This window comes from Megalops cyprinoides, chromosome 1 (genome assembly GCF_013368585.1).
Source record: "Megalops cyprinoides isolate fMegCyp1 chromosome 1, fMegCyp1.pri, whole genome shotgun sequence".
In the NCBI taxonomy this organism is placed as follows: Eukaryota; Metazoa; Chordata; class Actinopteri; order Elopiformes; family Megalopidae; genus Megalops; species Megalops cyprinoides.
The window spans coordinates 20,317,364-20,332,117 of record NC_050583.1 but is presented as its reverse complement, the minus strand read 5'-3'; the positions used below and the strand labels follow the sequence as shown (position 1 = coordinate 20,332,117).

General features: G+C 38.4%; 1 protein-coding gene across 2 annotated transcripts; it reads left to right on the top strand.

Annotated features, from left to right (window-relative positions):
- Positions 1 to 10,093: 10,093 nt before the first annotated feature.
- nme2a (NME/NM23 nucleoside diphosphate kinase 2a) lies at positions 10,094 to 14,754 on the top strand. Of its 2 annotated transcripts, none has more exons than XM_036531178.1 (5): positions 10,094 to 10,232; positions 11,516 to 11,648; positions 12,798 to 12,899; positions 13,052 to 13,164; positions 13,352 to 14,754. In XM_036531178.1, the coding sequence occupies exons 2-5, from the start codon at positions 11,520 to 11,522 to the stop codon at positions 13,467 to 13,469; spliced, it is 462 nt and encodes a 153-aa protein (XP_036387071.1). In that variant the 5' UTR covers positions 10,094 to 10,232; positions 11,516 to 11,519; the 3' UTR covers positions 13,470 to 14,754. The 2 variants fall into 2 exon arrangements, with proteins under 2 accessions (XP_036387071.1, XP_036387079.1); XM_036531186.1 differs by having other exon boundaries at positions 10,094 to 10,259.

Here is a 14,754-nt window from a genome sequence, read left to right as displayed (position 1 = left end):
GAATTATATTACACAATGAAAAAGTGTGGAATGCACAAGTAAGCATACAAGTACTCAAAATGAAAAATAATTTACTTTATTATTTATAGTTGCTAAAATTGTGACTTTTCTCACTTGAAAAGGTGAAGTCTTTTCTATTGAACCAGAAGTTGTGAATCACACTCAGCTGGGAAGAAAAACTGTTAAGAGTCACACATGCCTTTTATCCTTAGAAGATCAACTTCATTCCCAACAGATCCACAATTTCTCTCCAAATGAGTTCATGAGGTTAGGCGAATGCAAGACAGATTTCATGACGCCTCTAGGCTTCATTATTACATTACATTTCATTAATTTAGCAGACGCTCTTATCCAGAGCAACTTCCAACACAAAAGAAAAGAAGTATATCCGTTCAAGTTAAATGAGTGTCAGACCAGACTAACAACACTCCCAGACCAGTGAGTGTGAGCATAACACTACTCAAGTCCTACCACAAATTAACTTTTGCAACCTGATCAGACAAGGGAAGCCAAGTATACTACCATACATCAGTCAACACATCACAGAATCCAAAGCACATTGCAATACTACATGTAAAATAAACAGCAAGTTATACAAGTAGCAGGTGTTAAGGGTTGGGGATTGAGGTGGAACTAAGATGCAGTCTAAAGAGGTAAGTCTTCAGTATGAGAATTTAAACAATTGGTCTTCACTCAAAATGTGTTACACACAAAAGTTACACAAAATTTACAAAAGATATCTAAAGACTCATTGGGTACTATTTTCTCACAATAACAAACTCAGACTCTTCATCCTGCCAGTTCAACGTGAGCTGAACGGCTCAAATTTAGATATGTTGTTAACTATATAACTAGTCTTATGTTTTGCTTAGCTTGAGAAAATGTTTTTAGAAAATATTTATGTAGGAACTTTGAAATGTTTGAATTAGGCTCACAATACAGCAATGAAAATGGCCATGCTAGTTAGAAAGCCTGCAGATTAAATGTCGTATCTATGTACCTTGAACTTTTGTAGTATCAGGTCATTAGCTATCACTGTCCTTTCATAACAACTTAGACAAACTGTGAACCAATAACAGCAAGGCAGCAAACTAACCATTTTCAATGTAGAGTCACGAGAAAAGCTTGTTATCTTAAATCCACAGTTGCACAGCTACCGGTCTCTCCCCCTGTAGACACCTGAACTTAAGTTCTGTCCTTATTTGGAGAATACTCTGCTTCAATTTGCGTACATAAATGGAGAAATTACTTTATATGGAAATTCCATAGGGCACCATCATTGTTAAAGGTATATATCTACGCCTTACTTACTGAAAAAATACACCTCACATGACTACAATGCATAGCATGCATAATAATAATAATAATAATAATAATAATAATAATAATAATTTGTTGTTGTACATTTGTAATAAAAATATCAATGATGTCAATAATAATAGTCCTCAGCATTATCATAATACTGAATAGTATCAGTATAATTTAATGTTGATTTTTTTTCAGGATGCATAATCCACTAAAAACAGTAGATTAAATGAAAAATTCCATCTATTTTATTACCATTAGTCAGCATGTGCAATTAAAGTGGTTGGTCAGGATTAGAATGAGATTAAATACAATTGTCAACCAAGATGTATTTATCAAATTACAAACAGAAATGCCAAGTTTACGTTGTGCATATATCCAACAATCTTGTGAGTTGAGCTGTTCTATCAGTTTTGACTAAATTCTGGTCACAGATTATATCTCAAAAAATAAAAAAAAATTTACACATTTTTTGCACAATAAATTTGCTGTCTCTCATACAGCACTGTGCTTTCAATACTTGGTAAAATAAGATTTAATATCTACAGCAGCATTTCCCAAACCTCTCCTGGAGGACCGCTTGTCCTGCATGTTTTAGATCTCTCCCTGCTCCAACACAGCTGATTTAAATGATCAGTTTGTTATTAAGCAGCTTCAGGAGTTCATAACGAGTTGATCATTTGAATCAGCTGTGTTGGAGCAGGGAGAGATCTAAAGCATGCAGCACATGTGGTCCTCCAGGAGAGGTTGGGAAATGCTGATCTACAGTATTACTGTCCAGCCTGATGTAAACTATCTTGTCCATGCACCAGCCACTAAAGGTATGCACATCAGTATGCAATTATCAGTGTATCAGTGCCCTGTATTTAACTTCAGCAAACAGACAATTAATCTGAAAATGTTTTCTTTTTACATTAATCTAACAACAATGCTCTGGTTGACCCACCTGCTTAAGAAATCTGTGAACAACTGTAGATCTCAAAAATATTCTATTTTGGATTAAATATGTAAGGAAAAAGTGACTTTTGTAAAGTGGTATCTAATAATATAATGATATGCAGGACAGGAAAGAGGCTGAAAAGGAAATAATTTGTGTGCTGAAAAATATTTGCTTTGTGATAAACAGATGAAAAATTGAAGACGACACAAGCAGCAAATAAAGGATCCTTCAACCTTGTAAAGACTGAAGCTGAACTTGTAACCTATCCTCTAATACTGTGCTCTGTCTCTGACACACTGCCATCCTGTGGGCTAATGTAGTCTTGCAGCAATTGAATAAATATTAATAATTAAATGTATCTGTAAAACACTGTCAGGCATTAAATATGGCATTTACTTCAATTGAAGTATTAATATTTTTGCATAATAATAATAATAATAATAATCTGCAATGAATATGTTTTTTTGTTTTTTTGTTTACATAATCAAGAATATATGTTCATTTTCAGCCATGGAGCTATGATTATGATGCCACTTCATTCCTGAAAGACTGAAGCTCTCAGGTTCTACAGCATTACCCTAAAGCTATGCTGATTTGCAACACTTGCTACGTGCAATGTCGAAGCTAAGTATTATTCAATTACGGAAAAACCTGAGGTTCAGGTGTTTGAAGAGGGAGAGGCTGGTAGCTGTGCAGCTGAGGATTTGCATACCTGATGTTCCTGAGGCATTGTGATGTGCGCACAATTATCAATCTGATGCAAGGAGTTGCAATGTTTACCATTTATTACCACAAGTATGACTCCACAATGAAAACATTTATTGTTTCAAAAGTCGTTTGCTGACTTCCTGTCTTCCTATTAGCTGGCAGTTTCTCTACGATACGATCAAAGGACAAGGACAGCTAATTGATTGCTACAACAAAAGTGCAAGGTACACAGAGTCTACATTTAATCTAATACCTAGGCCTGCTAACTGGCAGTATTCTCACTGTTGTACAGGGAACCTAATTGAAACATTTCAAAGTGACCATATAAATGTTTTCTCTAAGTAAAACATAAGATTGTCATGAGCCAGCTTGCTATGCCTCTACAGCTGAGCTGTTCAGCTCATGTTTAACTTTCAGGATGAAGAGTCTGAGCTTGTTAGCATAAGACTGTAGTACCAACTGAAGCTCAAAGTGTCTTATGTCATCATGCATAACTCTTTGAAGACTAGTGGAGTCGTAAAAATTGTCCAGCTTTAAGTATGCTGGGCACAAATAGGAAAATAGGCTGAGTTTAAATCTAAGATAAAATGTGCTGTCCAGAAAGTGGTGTTTTTAAAGGGGCTTCATGTGCATTAATGCTGGATTCTTGTGGGTATGTAATATAATTTTATTGTTATTAATATTAATAATTTTTTAATATATTAATAATTTTATTAGTTTTATCGACTGTTGAATGCTTGCTATCTCTCCATCAGAGAAAGATTGTCATTTTATGCACCAACTTTTCTTTTTCCTTTGTTGAACCTTATTATGCTTTGCCTAAACAGTTCACTGTTTAGCCTTTTTTGACCTAAAACCCTGTTAACAATCTAGATGAGAACTTCAGAATATGTCTCAGAGTTACCTCACTGCAGAGATAAAAAAAAACAACATAGGAGGGCAAGAATCCCTTATGTGATTCACTTATAATAACAATTAAGTGGAGCTCTAAGATCCATATCATGTATATATTATATGTATCTTACAACATTTTTTTTCTTTTGCTCTGAAGAGGAGACATTGGTGTATTTGATTGCACTTCAGATTTAAATCAGGCATGGTGATAATGTAGTGCTGTAGTGTGTATATGCTGAAGTCAACCCCCCAAGCCTGTGAACCTTGTGAACCAAGTGACCCCATTTCCTTGTTTAAGATCACTACCCCTAGGACATTAGTGTTTTCAAATCCTGGTCTTGCAGCACTGAGAAGCCTGTCTCTTTTATACTGGTTTTCATGACAATTTAAATTACTTTCATAAGCATGATGTTTTTTTACTCTCATTTCTTTTTCTTTATTTGTATCAGGTAATTTGTTTATTTAATCTGCCCATTTTTATTTAGGCTATAATTGAAAATAGCTTTCCTACAAGCTAACTAAAGTGCTATAAATGTGATTCTTCCAAGCAAAGAAAAAAATATCTTTAAAGCATCAAATGTCCACCTGGATTCAGTTCAGTTGCTGTTTTCCAGTGTCATTCATGTTTCTTGATAGTCATTTTGAAGAAAAAGAGTACAAGTTCTCAGTGCTAATCCGTCTATGCACAGCAGAAATGTGACCTTCAAGGAAATAATTTACAACAGTGTACAACTGATATTAAATGAAAAAATGTATGGGTGTACTGACAAAGGCTAAAGTCATAATCAAAGCCACAGTCTCCATCAAGGGCCAGACACACATAATGTAGATAGACATAAAGTCTTGACCATTACTATAAAATGAATCACACAATGGAATTCTTGCCTTCCTGTGCTGTTTGTTAACCTTTGGTGAAAATTAATAAGACACATTGCACACATGCTAAACAGTGATTTTTTTAAGCTAAGCATATTAAAGTTCCACTAAGAAAAAAGCAGAGTTTGATTTAGTTAAGTGGGTATATGAAAATCACAATCTGAGAGATAACAAACATTCAACAGTCAACAGAATTACATTACAAACCCACAGGAATCCAGCATTACTGCACACGAACCCTGTTTAAAACCACCGCTTCCCCGACAGCATGTTTTATCTTAGATTTAAGCTTGGGTAAAAATAGAGCTTGCAACAGAATGCATCTAATGGATAGTGAGGAGATTAGGAAAGGATTATCCTGCCATTTGTCTCAGCTGCAGTGGCTGATGGCTGGCAGGCTCTGAACTCCAGTGCTCTGACATTCCCTCCCTCATTTTGTCAGAGGTGTTGTGAACTGGGTGAAACAGTTCTTTCATAGAGCAGTTGCAGCTGGAGGGGTTTGGTGGAGGTCAAGCTCTGAATTCGAGAGTGAAACATGAAAAATCACAATTCTGCTATTTTGTGGGAAATTTTCAGGGGCATTGACACCAAACAGAAACTATTTTTCTGCATCAGATGTCTTGTTACCCCTCCATCTCACAGACATGGTCAGCATGCACTAATTACACAACTCACTTCAATCTGCAGCTTACCTAATGACCCCTCTTAATCACATGAAGCTGAACACTATGCTCAAAAAAAATCCAAGCCAACAAAGCTACCTTGTGTGCGAGTTCGCATTGTAAGGCCAGGTAATATTCAGGGGAGTTACATATGGCACTGACAGAGCAGTGTTCTTCAAGTGCCATTAAGACTCGGAAACAAGTGGGGGGGGGGTCATCTGAACAAAAATAAGCAGGTCACACCTGAAGTGATACTTGGATTTTGTTCCATCCTACAACAATTAAAATCTCTGTGCCCAAAAACTTGTCCACCTATATTATATGGCACACTACCAATTTCTGCAAGTATTTATCCCTTCAATGAGAAATCACCTTTGAATGAATTGAAACATTAACTACCTTTATACTCACCTCAGCTGCAAACAGCTCCTTCATCAGGAAATCTTTCAAAATGAACAGTCACTTAAGTCATCCTCATTCTTTATCATTATGCCATAATATCTAAGCAAAGGATATTCTTTACATACAAATACAAAAACACTTTCTTGTCAGTTAAGATCAGAGGATGATCCATCACATGCACGGTCATGGTGCAGGTGGCTGGATGTATACTTAGTGCAGTCTGCCCTTGCAATTTCTGTTTATTTTTATGCTTGCTGGCCAGATTGTGCCTCTGAATTGCTCAACAGAACATCTGACTTTCCTGGAACAGCCACACTTGATTACGTTCCTGGAAAATATATCAAGCTAAATCTTAAGACCATCATTAACCAGTTTTAATTAAATATCAAAATGTGACCAGTCCAGACGTATCAAGATAATTCTTGTTGCTCCTTACTTTTATATTAAAAATAGAACCTTCACGGCTTTATGATTAAGGTGTTTGCTTTGAGCACTAGCTCAGCTATACGGTCTGGGTTTGGTCCAAGCTATGTCATCAGCCGACAATGATCAGGAGGCCACAACGGTGGAGTAAACTGGCTTCTTTCCACTGAGAATAGGGGTAAGAAGGTCAACTATGGCTTCCTTGTCTCACCACTCTCATTTTCCAGACACAGCAACACATTGTCCTGTGCTCTCTATAGGAAATGTATAACTTAGCTAGATGCTGCCTAAGCTTCCCAATGTGTCAGCGCATGTTCATTCACTGAACACTGTACCACGCTCTTTGAAATTTGCAAAAGCCAGAGAAGGTCACACAAAGATTGACAAAGGCAATAATTAGTAATGACAGTGATCTATTTTGTTTGGTAACACCAAAGTGTCTGTCTGAACCAGTTGTCCCTGGAGGAGAAAATAATTATAAAAAGAATAATTAATCAGGAGATGCAGAATAAGAAATCAATGACTTGCTTAATGATTACTATCGTGTGCTGTATATCTATGGACAACAACAGCCCACTATTAAAATACTATATTACAGCTCAAATGTGAAAATGAATAACTAGAAATTGAAGACAAGTATATGTTTTCAAGCCAAAAGTGTGGTAATGTTGGGCTATGGTAAGAATTCATCTCGCATAAAGTTTTAGCTTTAATTGTCTTCAGGTACATGCAAAGGTGTGTTGGTGGCACTGGCAAACTTTGGTTTTATTCCTAATGTGATCTCATTTTTCTTGTTGCAGCTGTTCACCATGTAGCATATAAATAAATAGTTTTCTGTACCCAAACATTTTTCTGGTGATTATTTCCGAATCGAAGAAATAGAATTTAGGAGAAACATTCACAAAACTTTACCCCCAGGGATTGAGGTGCAACAAACAGAAGCACAGGTAATTGGTAACTCCCTGTAGTTGTAATCCCATAAAGTTGGCATAAAGTTGTGTGTAAGTGTCTGTGATGCTAGGAAGGGTGACATGAGAGCAAAGGGCTGCCTCTGTGCCTACAATACTCAAGCTGCTGTCCGTTCAGCACCGCTGGAGCCTCAACAGACCAGGAGGGCTGCTGGAACACAGTTAACACTGGTTCTACTGGCAGGCATGGCAGCAGCGGCATCTCACCACCAGTCACTGTAGCTGCAGCTGGCTTCCTTCTCGGCTTGTATAAAGGCGTTTGGAGGGGGATGTTGAGGAGACGTTGAGGAGTCATTGAAGAGACAAAACATTTTCATGTTTTGTTTAGTGTACTTTTGATTTAGTAGGTCTTCATTTGACATTGTAGTTAATTATTCTCATGTTCTCATGAAACATGTTTTGTGTTGTCTTACGTCACAGCTACTGCATTGTCGTCAGTTCAGATCTGTCTGCTCTCATCCCTTCTCTATCCAGGCAGCAGAGCGGGCACATGTGATACTCTGACTACTATGACTGGATATGAGAAAGAGCTTAAACAAGTTTAATGCTGAATAATGTTGTCGCTGTCATGATCATTTTAGAAGGTTGTGCAGAGGCCTGTATTACAAGTTATACCAGAAATGTGAACGTTGAGATAGAGAGAAAAAATGTAGACAGGAAAGCTAGTGACAAGCTTGAATGTTATCCCAACATTACAATTACTATCACTACCCTACGTTCTTAGATGAAGTCTTTTCATCTTACTTCTCAGGGTGCACCAATCAGGTGTCCTGGAGAGGAGCTGTATCAACCCCTTGGATCCTCTCTACAGGAGTCCCTCAGGTTTTTGTCCTTGGTCCTGTTCTTTTCTCCATATACGCAAGATCATTTGGCTCTGTTATTTTCTCCATGGCTTCTCATATCACTGTTTTGCTGATGACACCCAACTGTTCTTTTCTTTCATCTGATACCCAGGTTTCATCACGCATTTCAGCTTGCCTAGCTGATGTTTCATTGTTGATGTCTAAACATCACCTGAGACTTTGGCTAAGAACGAACATCTGTAAATTACAGCCAAGTCTTCTCCATTGACATATTTGATCATCACCCTGGAAAAAAAAACACCAGTGTCAGCCTGCCAGACTGTAAAGACTCTTGGAGTGACATTTGATAGCGAGCTGACATAAACAGATCACACAGCAACAGTCAGCAGCACCTGCTGATCCGTCCTTCACAACATCAGAGGAATTCGGCCTCTCCTCACCACTTAACGCCTGGAACAAGCCCTGGTCTGCTGTCCTACCTGCTTGTGCGATCAAACCCCTGCAGCGTATACAGAATTCACCTTGCTAGGTCCACAAATTCCCAGAATTCTCACCCTTACTGATCTCCCTTCTGCTACCGGTGACAGCTCACATCAGCATCAAAACTGTGGTGTTACCCTGCAGAGCAGTAAGGGGAATGGCTCCCTCTCATCTTCAGTGGATCACCTGACCCTACACACTGGCCAGTCCACTGCTCAGCTTCTTCAGGATGCTTGGCTGTTGCCCCATCTTGTAACCTTGCATCCCAGTCATGTCCACTGTCTGTCTTGGAACCCTATGTGGTCAAACAAGCTTTCTGTTTTGGTCAAAACAGTTGAAACACTGGCCATCTTTTGTCACAGACTAAAGATCCACCTTATCTGGAATTGCATTCTGCAACAAGTCAGTGTGGTGGGTTTTCTTTTAATTAAGCTTTTTAGGAGTTTGCTTTGGATTTTCAATGACACTGAGAAAAAGTTCCATCAGTCAAACAATTTGGGACATTTTCTGAGTTTGATGAAAGATAACAAAGGGGGAAACCATGAGTAGGGGATTCTAGAAAACGCATCTCTTAATTTTATTGCAGTATTTGCCCCACATATTCAGGATTATGCATTTAGAACTTCCATTAGGACAGTACAGGAAACGTACTGCAATAGCTAAATGCTCTTGCCAGTGTGACAGCATCTGTATCAGGCATACTACATAATCTGTTGAGAGCTCACCAAAAGCACCTTATCTCAGGGCCTTAATATTATGCTCTCTGACAGTTGTTCAAAGTGGTATTCACTCTATACTATTTTAATATTTTATAAATATTTATGTAATAACATTAGTATCATGTTACAAGGATGTGTAGCATCAATGATGACACTGGAATGTCAGCAGATGAGTCCTGTCTGAGATAACAAAATTGCCCTATCACGTTATGCCTACTGTGATAAGTATATTCACATATTTCTACCTTTAGTTGTCATTAATATTATTATATTAATAAGTCATAATAATATTATTATATATATTATTATTTATCCATAATCAGACAGATGATAGGTTGTTGTTCCCTGGGATTAGCAACTTGCAATTGCGTCTCACACTTCTGGAGTGTTACACAAAAAAGAAAGGAAAAAAACAACATTAAAGTGCTTGATTCAATGTGTAGATATTGCTCGGATATCCTTTGATAACCATGTGTCTTGAACAATCTCCACCAGTGATAAAGTTGACAAAATCACAAGATAAAAACCATTACCTTGTTTGTCATCATGTTTGACGTGTTGTGGGCACATATAAATTGCTAGTTAGCACACTGAATGTCCATATATTTGATAAAGATAGGTAAAATGACTTGTTTAGGAGGCCTTTGCGATATAAAACCATTAGCTATCAATCAAATAATCACGACCTACACTACTAATTACCACTTATTTTAGAGAGTATGCCGACTAGCTAATACATGCAATCTTACACGGATCTCTTACATTTGTTCTGGCCGCAGAACTGGCTGTTAATTTCTTCATTGTGTATAGCGAGTAACCGTGTAACAACCTCCGTACTGGAGAGAAAGCAAACTACCCGCTTAGGCGACTCTGTCCTGACCTAGTAGACAGTGCACACCAAGTGACAGCCGCCCAACCAGCTGTACACAGTCCCCGCCTACTTCGGGATTATAGTATTTTTAAAGACGAATTGGGTTTAGTGGCAACTGTCTGCACTGGAATAGACTGTGGTGTCTGCGGCTGGGTCATATTACGGTAGTGTTGCCTTGCAGGTAAAGTGAACATCTCCGCATTTGCTGGTTAGTATAGTTAGAGATAGCTAACGTTAGCCACATATTGCGTATCGGGAGTCCTAGTTAGCTGTGTCAGTAGCAAAATAGTCTGTGCTTGTTACTGTTTTATTTTTTAATTCACCTGGATTATTTTTATAGCTAGCTACATGATCTGAGATGCATCTCATCGGATGCTCCTTTTGCTAATTTTGTATAAGGAGCTAGTGTGATATCTAACAGTGCAATGGTTGGTATAGCTAATGGAGATAACCTTTTATAGCGTTATTTAATCTGCACAGCTAACGATAGCTAAATGGCTAGCCATCTTCCGGCTTTGTCGTTGAGCCATTTTGATCGGGCACGTAATTTAGCTACGTTAGCTAATTCCTCTTGGATGCCGTTTTGTGGTGCCCTTCCTCGTATCATTAATATAACCAGCAAATTAACGTTATGCCACATGATTGCGTGGGAAAACCTCATTTGATTAACATTTGCTATCTCAAGTTATACAGATAACCACTTACGCAGTGTTAAAATTACGTAGTTTAAATAGCTTTGCAGCAGAGATTTTGGTCGCAAGAGCGGTGTAATGTCCAGTGACGTTGGCTAGGCAATGTTAGGTGTTTAACTTAAAGTTCCATTTTAAACATCAAGTTAAATTGGCTGCTTTAGCTAGTGAGGTAGGTTAGCTACCTATGTGGCTGATGTCTTCATCACCTAGTTAAAGAGAGACAGCGTTGAGACTGGCTATCTTGGCAACACAGTTGTTAATCCCGTGCCACATGAAGCAAGGTCAGACATTCTGGACATCGTTTTTTATTTAGACGCGGATGCCAGTTTCCATCCTGGCGTATTGGCTTTCGTGTTCTCAGGAACCAGGGGAATTCACGCTTGTCAAGATGGAACTTTTTGCTATGCGTGTAGAGCAGGCATTCATGGGCAGTTGGTGTATGTAGAGTAGGGTTGTCTCAGGTACGGTGATTAGGTAAGTTACTTAAGATCTCCCAGGTCGTGGTTTATGCAACCCGTCGATGTTAGGTTAAGTATAGCAACAGGAGAAGGCTGACAAGTAGTTTTAGGAAAGCGCAAGTGATTGTTGCATGCAGTTTGCTGCATGCAACTTCTCCAATGTGACTGGCTATGGGGATGGGGGCGTCGGCATCGCGCCCCCATGGTACCCCTCAAGGCAAATGTGTCGAAAGCAGAAAACCGTAAGTCTTACGTTAAATATTTTTCTTCTGCGTACAAAAGTGTGCTCTTCAATTGCAACTCTTTCGTTTCAGCACAATGGCTGGAATTGAGGAACGCACCTTCATTGCCATCAAGCCCGACGGCGTGCAGCGAGGACTTATTGGAGAGATCATCAAGCGTTTTGAGCAGAAAGGTTTCAAACTCGTCGGAATGAAATTCCTCCTTGTACGTTCAAGTTGCCTTTGATGCCGTTTCATAGACAGTAGCTTGTCAGATTGTTCCTTCCGATAAGGCTGCATTCCCATCCCTTCACGGCAGTGTGTGTGTACAGGAAGGTGTGAACGAGCCACATTGTTGTTTTACATATGCTTACAGTCTTGTTTTTGCGCTTGTCCCTCAGGATTTAAGTGCACACCTGTGCACCCTTTGTGGCTGAGAGTTTTACATTTAGTGGTAGTTGTTTTTACAGTTTCTGATACGGAGCTAGATAAGAACGAGATATTTTGTATGGCTGATGAGTGTTACATTTTGAGTAATTGTTTGACTCCAGTAATGTACACTTAATACACTTCAAAGATTTCATTTTAGTATGCTACTATAGATGGCCCCTAAACAAACAAAATACATAGAATATCTTGAAAATGTGTTGGCCTAAACTTTCTACAAATACCCCTGTTTGACATGCAGTACTATGTTGTGATTGAAGAGATCCAAGGTTAGTTCTCAAGTACTATTCCTGGTCATTGTGCAGATTAACATGGTGTGCAGGGGTCACTTGATCTTCCTAGTACTGCCCTCAGACTAAAGGCACCTGATCTGGTCTATGTAAATATACTTGTGAACTCACTGATCACTGTGTTATTTATAGTATGTCTGTGTTGTGCCCAAAGAAACATCATGTTAAACCATTTTGTGAAAAGGAATTTTTGTATCATGGTCATACTGAGTAACACAGGAAAAACTTGTTACTCCTTTAACAATACTTTATCAACTTCTTTGGAACACTCCTTATTAGAGTTTGGCTTTGCAATGTAAAGGAGAAACACTTCTTGTTACACTACCTATATTCATAAGGAACAGTATTTGTATGAACTATGCAGTGTAATATTGAAAGTAGTACAAACAAAGCTCTAAATTACAAATCAACATTTTATGCCTTTAGGTTTTGATTTATTACATAATAATAATATTATAATGATAATCGTGTTATAATAGTCTTGTTTTTGCACTCCCTGGCCTTCAGTTGAATAGCAAGGTCTTCAAGTTGTTAGACCACAGGCAATTGCCTTGATTTATTCATGACATTACAGAATGGATAGTTTCTTTTTTCATTTGTAATTGACTGTTTGTGTTTTCCATATTCCAATAATGCAGGCATCTGAAGAACTATTGAAGGAGCACTACATTGACCTGAAGGACCGACCGTTCTATCCTGGCCTGGTCAGATACATGAATTCTGGTCCTGTTGTTGCCATGGTAAATGTTTTTTAAAATGTTGTTTAGCCTATAGTATGTCTGTATGAAATTGAGAGCAGTGTGTGCATTCGCATTTGTACTTTAACAAGTTGAACCTCCTTGAATTAAAAGGAAATGCATTGTTTGCATAAAAAACCACAATTTCTTCCTAGGTGTGGGAGGGCCTTAATGTTGTGAAGACTGGCAGAGTTATGCTGGGTGAAACAAACCCTGCAGACTCCAAACCTGGCACCATACGTGGTGACTTTTGCATCCAAGTTAGCAGGTGAGGTCCTCTAGGTATACAAAATTTAAATGGGTCAGACAAAATAATTGTACAAAGATGCATCAGCATCATAGCATTAAGGAAACACTTTCAAGCCAAGAGTAGAAGAGCATATTCCAGGTGCATTCAGTTTCTACTCAACTTGGATTAACACTCATTGCGCTCATTGTACCCCTCTCTGTTTTAGGAACATCATTCATGGGAGTGATTCTGTTGAAAGTGCGAACACGGAGATCAACCTGTGGTTCAGTCCTGAGGAGCTTGTGTCATATCAGCAGTGTGCAGAAAGTTGGATCTATGGGTAACGGCTTCATCCACGTTGTTTAATCCTTCCTTTCCAGTCACCGTTGATCCCTCTGTGGAATGTAGACGTCAGAGATGTGGACTCACCAATTGACTTCAAGTCACAAATTTGGGACTTGAGTCACAAATTAGATGATGCCAGACTTTACTTCAAAAAAAAAAAGAAAACTGGAAACTTGGCTTGGAGCTTTGTGACTCCAGACTTGACTTTAACTTGGAGCTCAATTACAGGAGTTAAAATGCTTCCCTCTCGTTACTCTGTTGAGTTGTTTTTACCTGTCTCTCCTCTGTCACGATCGCTGCTGCTAAAACAGGATGATCTGTTGAAGCATGCAGGGCGATGCTAGTGATGTCACCGTTCTTAAAGTTTGTTGTGTATTTTATTGCTTGCTTTGTTTTATGTTTATTTATTATATGGATGGTAAGGTAAGAAACTAGCTAATAAACCGAGCTAAACGGGGGCAGTATTGACTGTATTGTATAGATAAGGAAACTCAATTCAAAATTTAGGTCTTTTTTTGTTTGTGCTTATTTTAACTGTTTGTGGGCTTTTTAGTAGGCTGAATATTAATTTCTTTGAGGGAATCTCCAACAGACTAATTTTTCCTTGGTGCACCTGGAAAAAATGTATATATTGCAGCAAAGTTGATTTGTGATTAATTAGCTATAAATTATGAACACTGCCAGCATTGCTTCCTTAACTGGTCCTAGATCTGGCAAGATCAGCACCATAACCATAAAGACAGTAGGGCAGTCAAAAAACATGTGCACTGTACATGACTTAGTGGAGTGAAAATGTCATGGGGAGGCCTGCAGACCACACACTGTATTTTTGGACTTGTACATGAAACCTGTTCAAACCTGTTAGAAAAAACTATTCCATCAACAACATGTATGTGTGACAGAGATGGTATGCAGTCATTCTGTTAAACAAGTGGCCCTCGAAGCGTTGCTGTGGACACTTGCTATATTTGCTATGATGTAACACACAATTGAAGTTTGATTTGTTCACACTAGGAATATTTATTTCTCTCACATGGTCAGTTAAACAGTTCTTTTAATGAATATATTGCAAACACAATGTAGATTTGAAAATGTCCATTGCGTTACAGTTGGTGAAATTACCACTGAGATGAAGACTTCACCTGACCTTACTGTTCTGACTTCAGACTTTACTTGACATGTAATTGTTACGCAGTACTCATCTCCAGACTCTGAGCTTGGTACTCGCAAAGTGTGATTTGGTACCGTGTCATGTTGAATTTTTATTTTCAGTTTTGTGAATAC

What these genes read in the sequence shown, in the direction of transcription:
- nme2a (XM_036531178.1), top strand. Translation starts at nt 11,520, where the DNA reads ATGGCTGGAATTGAGGAACGCACCTTCATTGCCATCAAGCCCGACGGC. An exon ending in TCGGAATGAAATTCCTCCTT is followed by an intron (nt 11,649 to 12,797) that starts GTACGTTCAAGT and finishes CCAATAATGCAG; the next exon opens with GCATCTGAAGAACTATTGAA. An exon ending in CTGGTCCTGTTGTTGCCATG is followed by an intron (nt 12,900 to 13,051) that starts GTAAATGTTTTT and finishes ATTTCTTCCTAG; the next exon opens with GTGTGGGAGGGCCTTAATGT.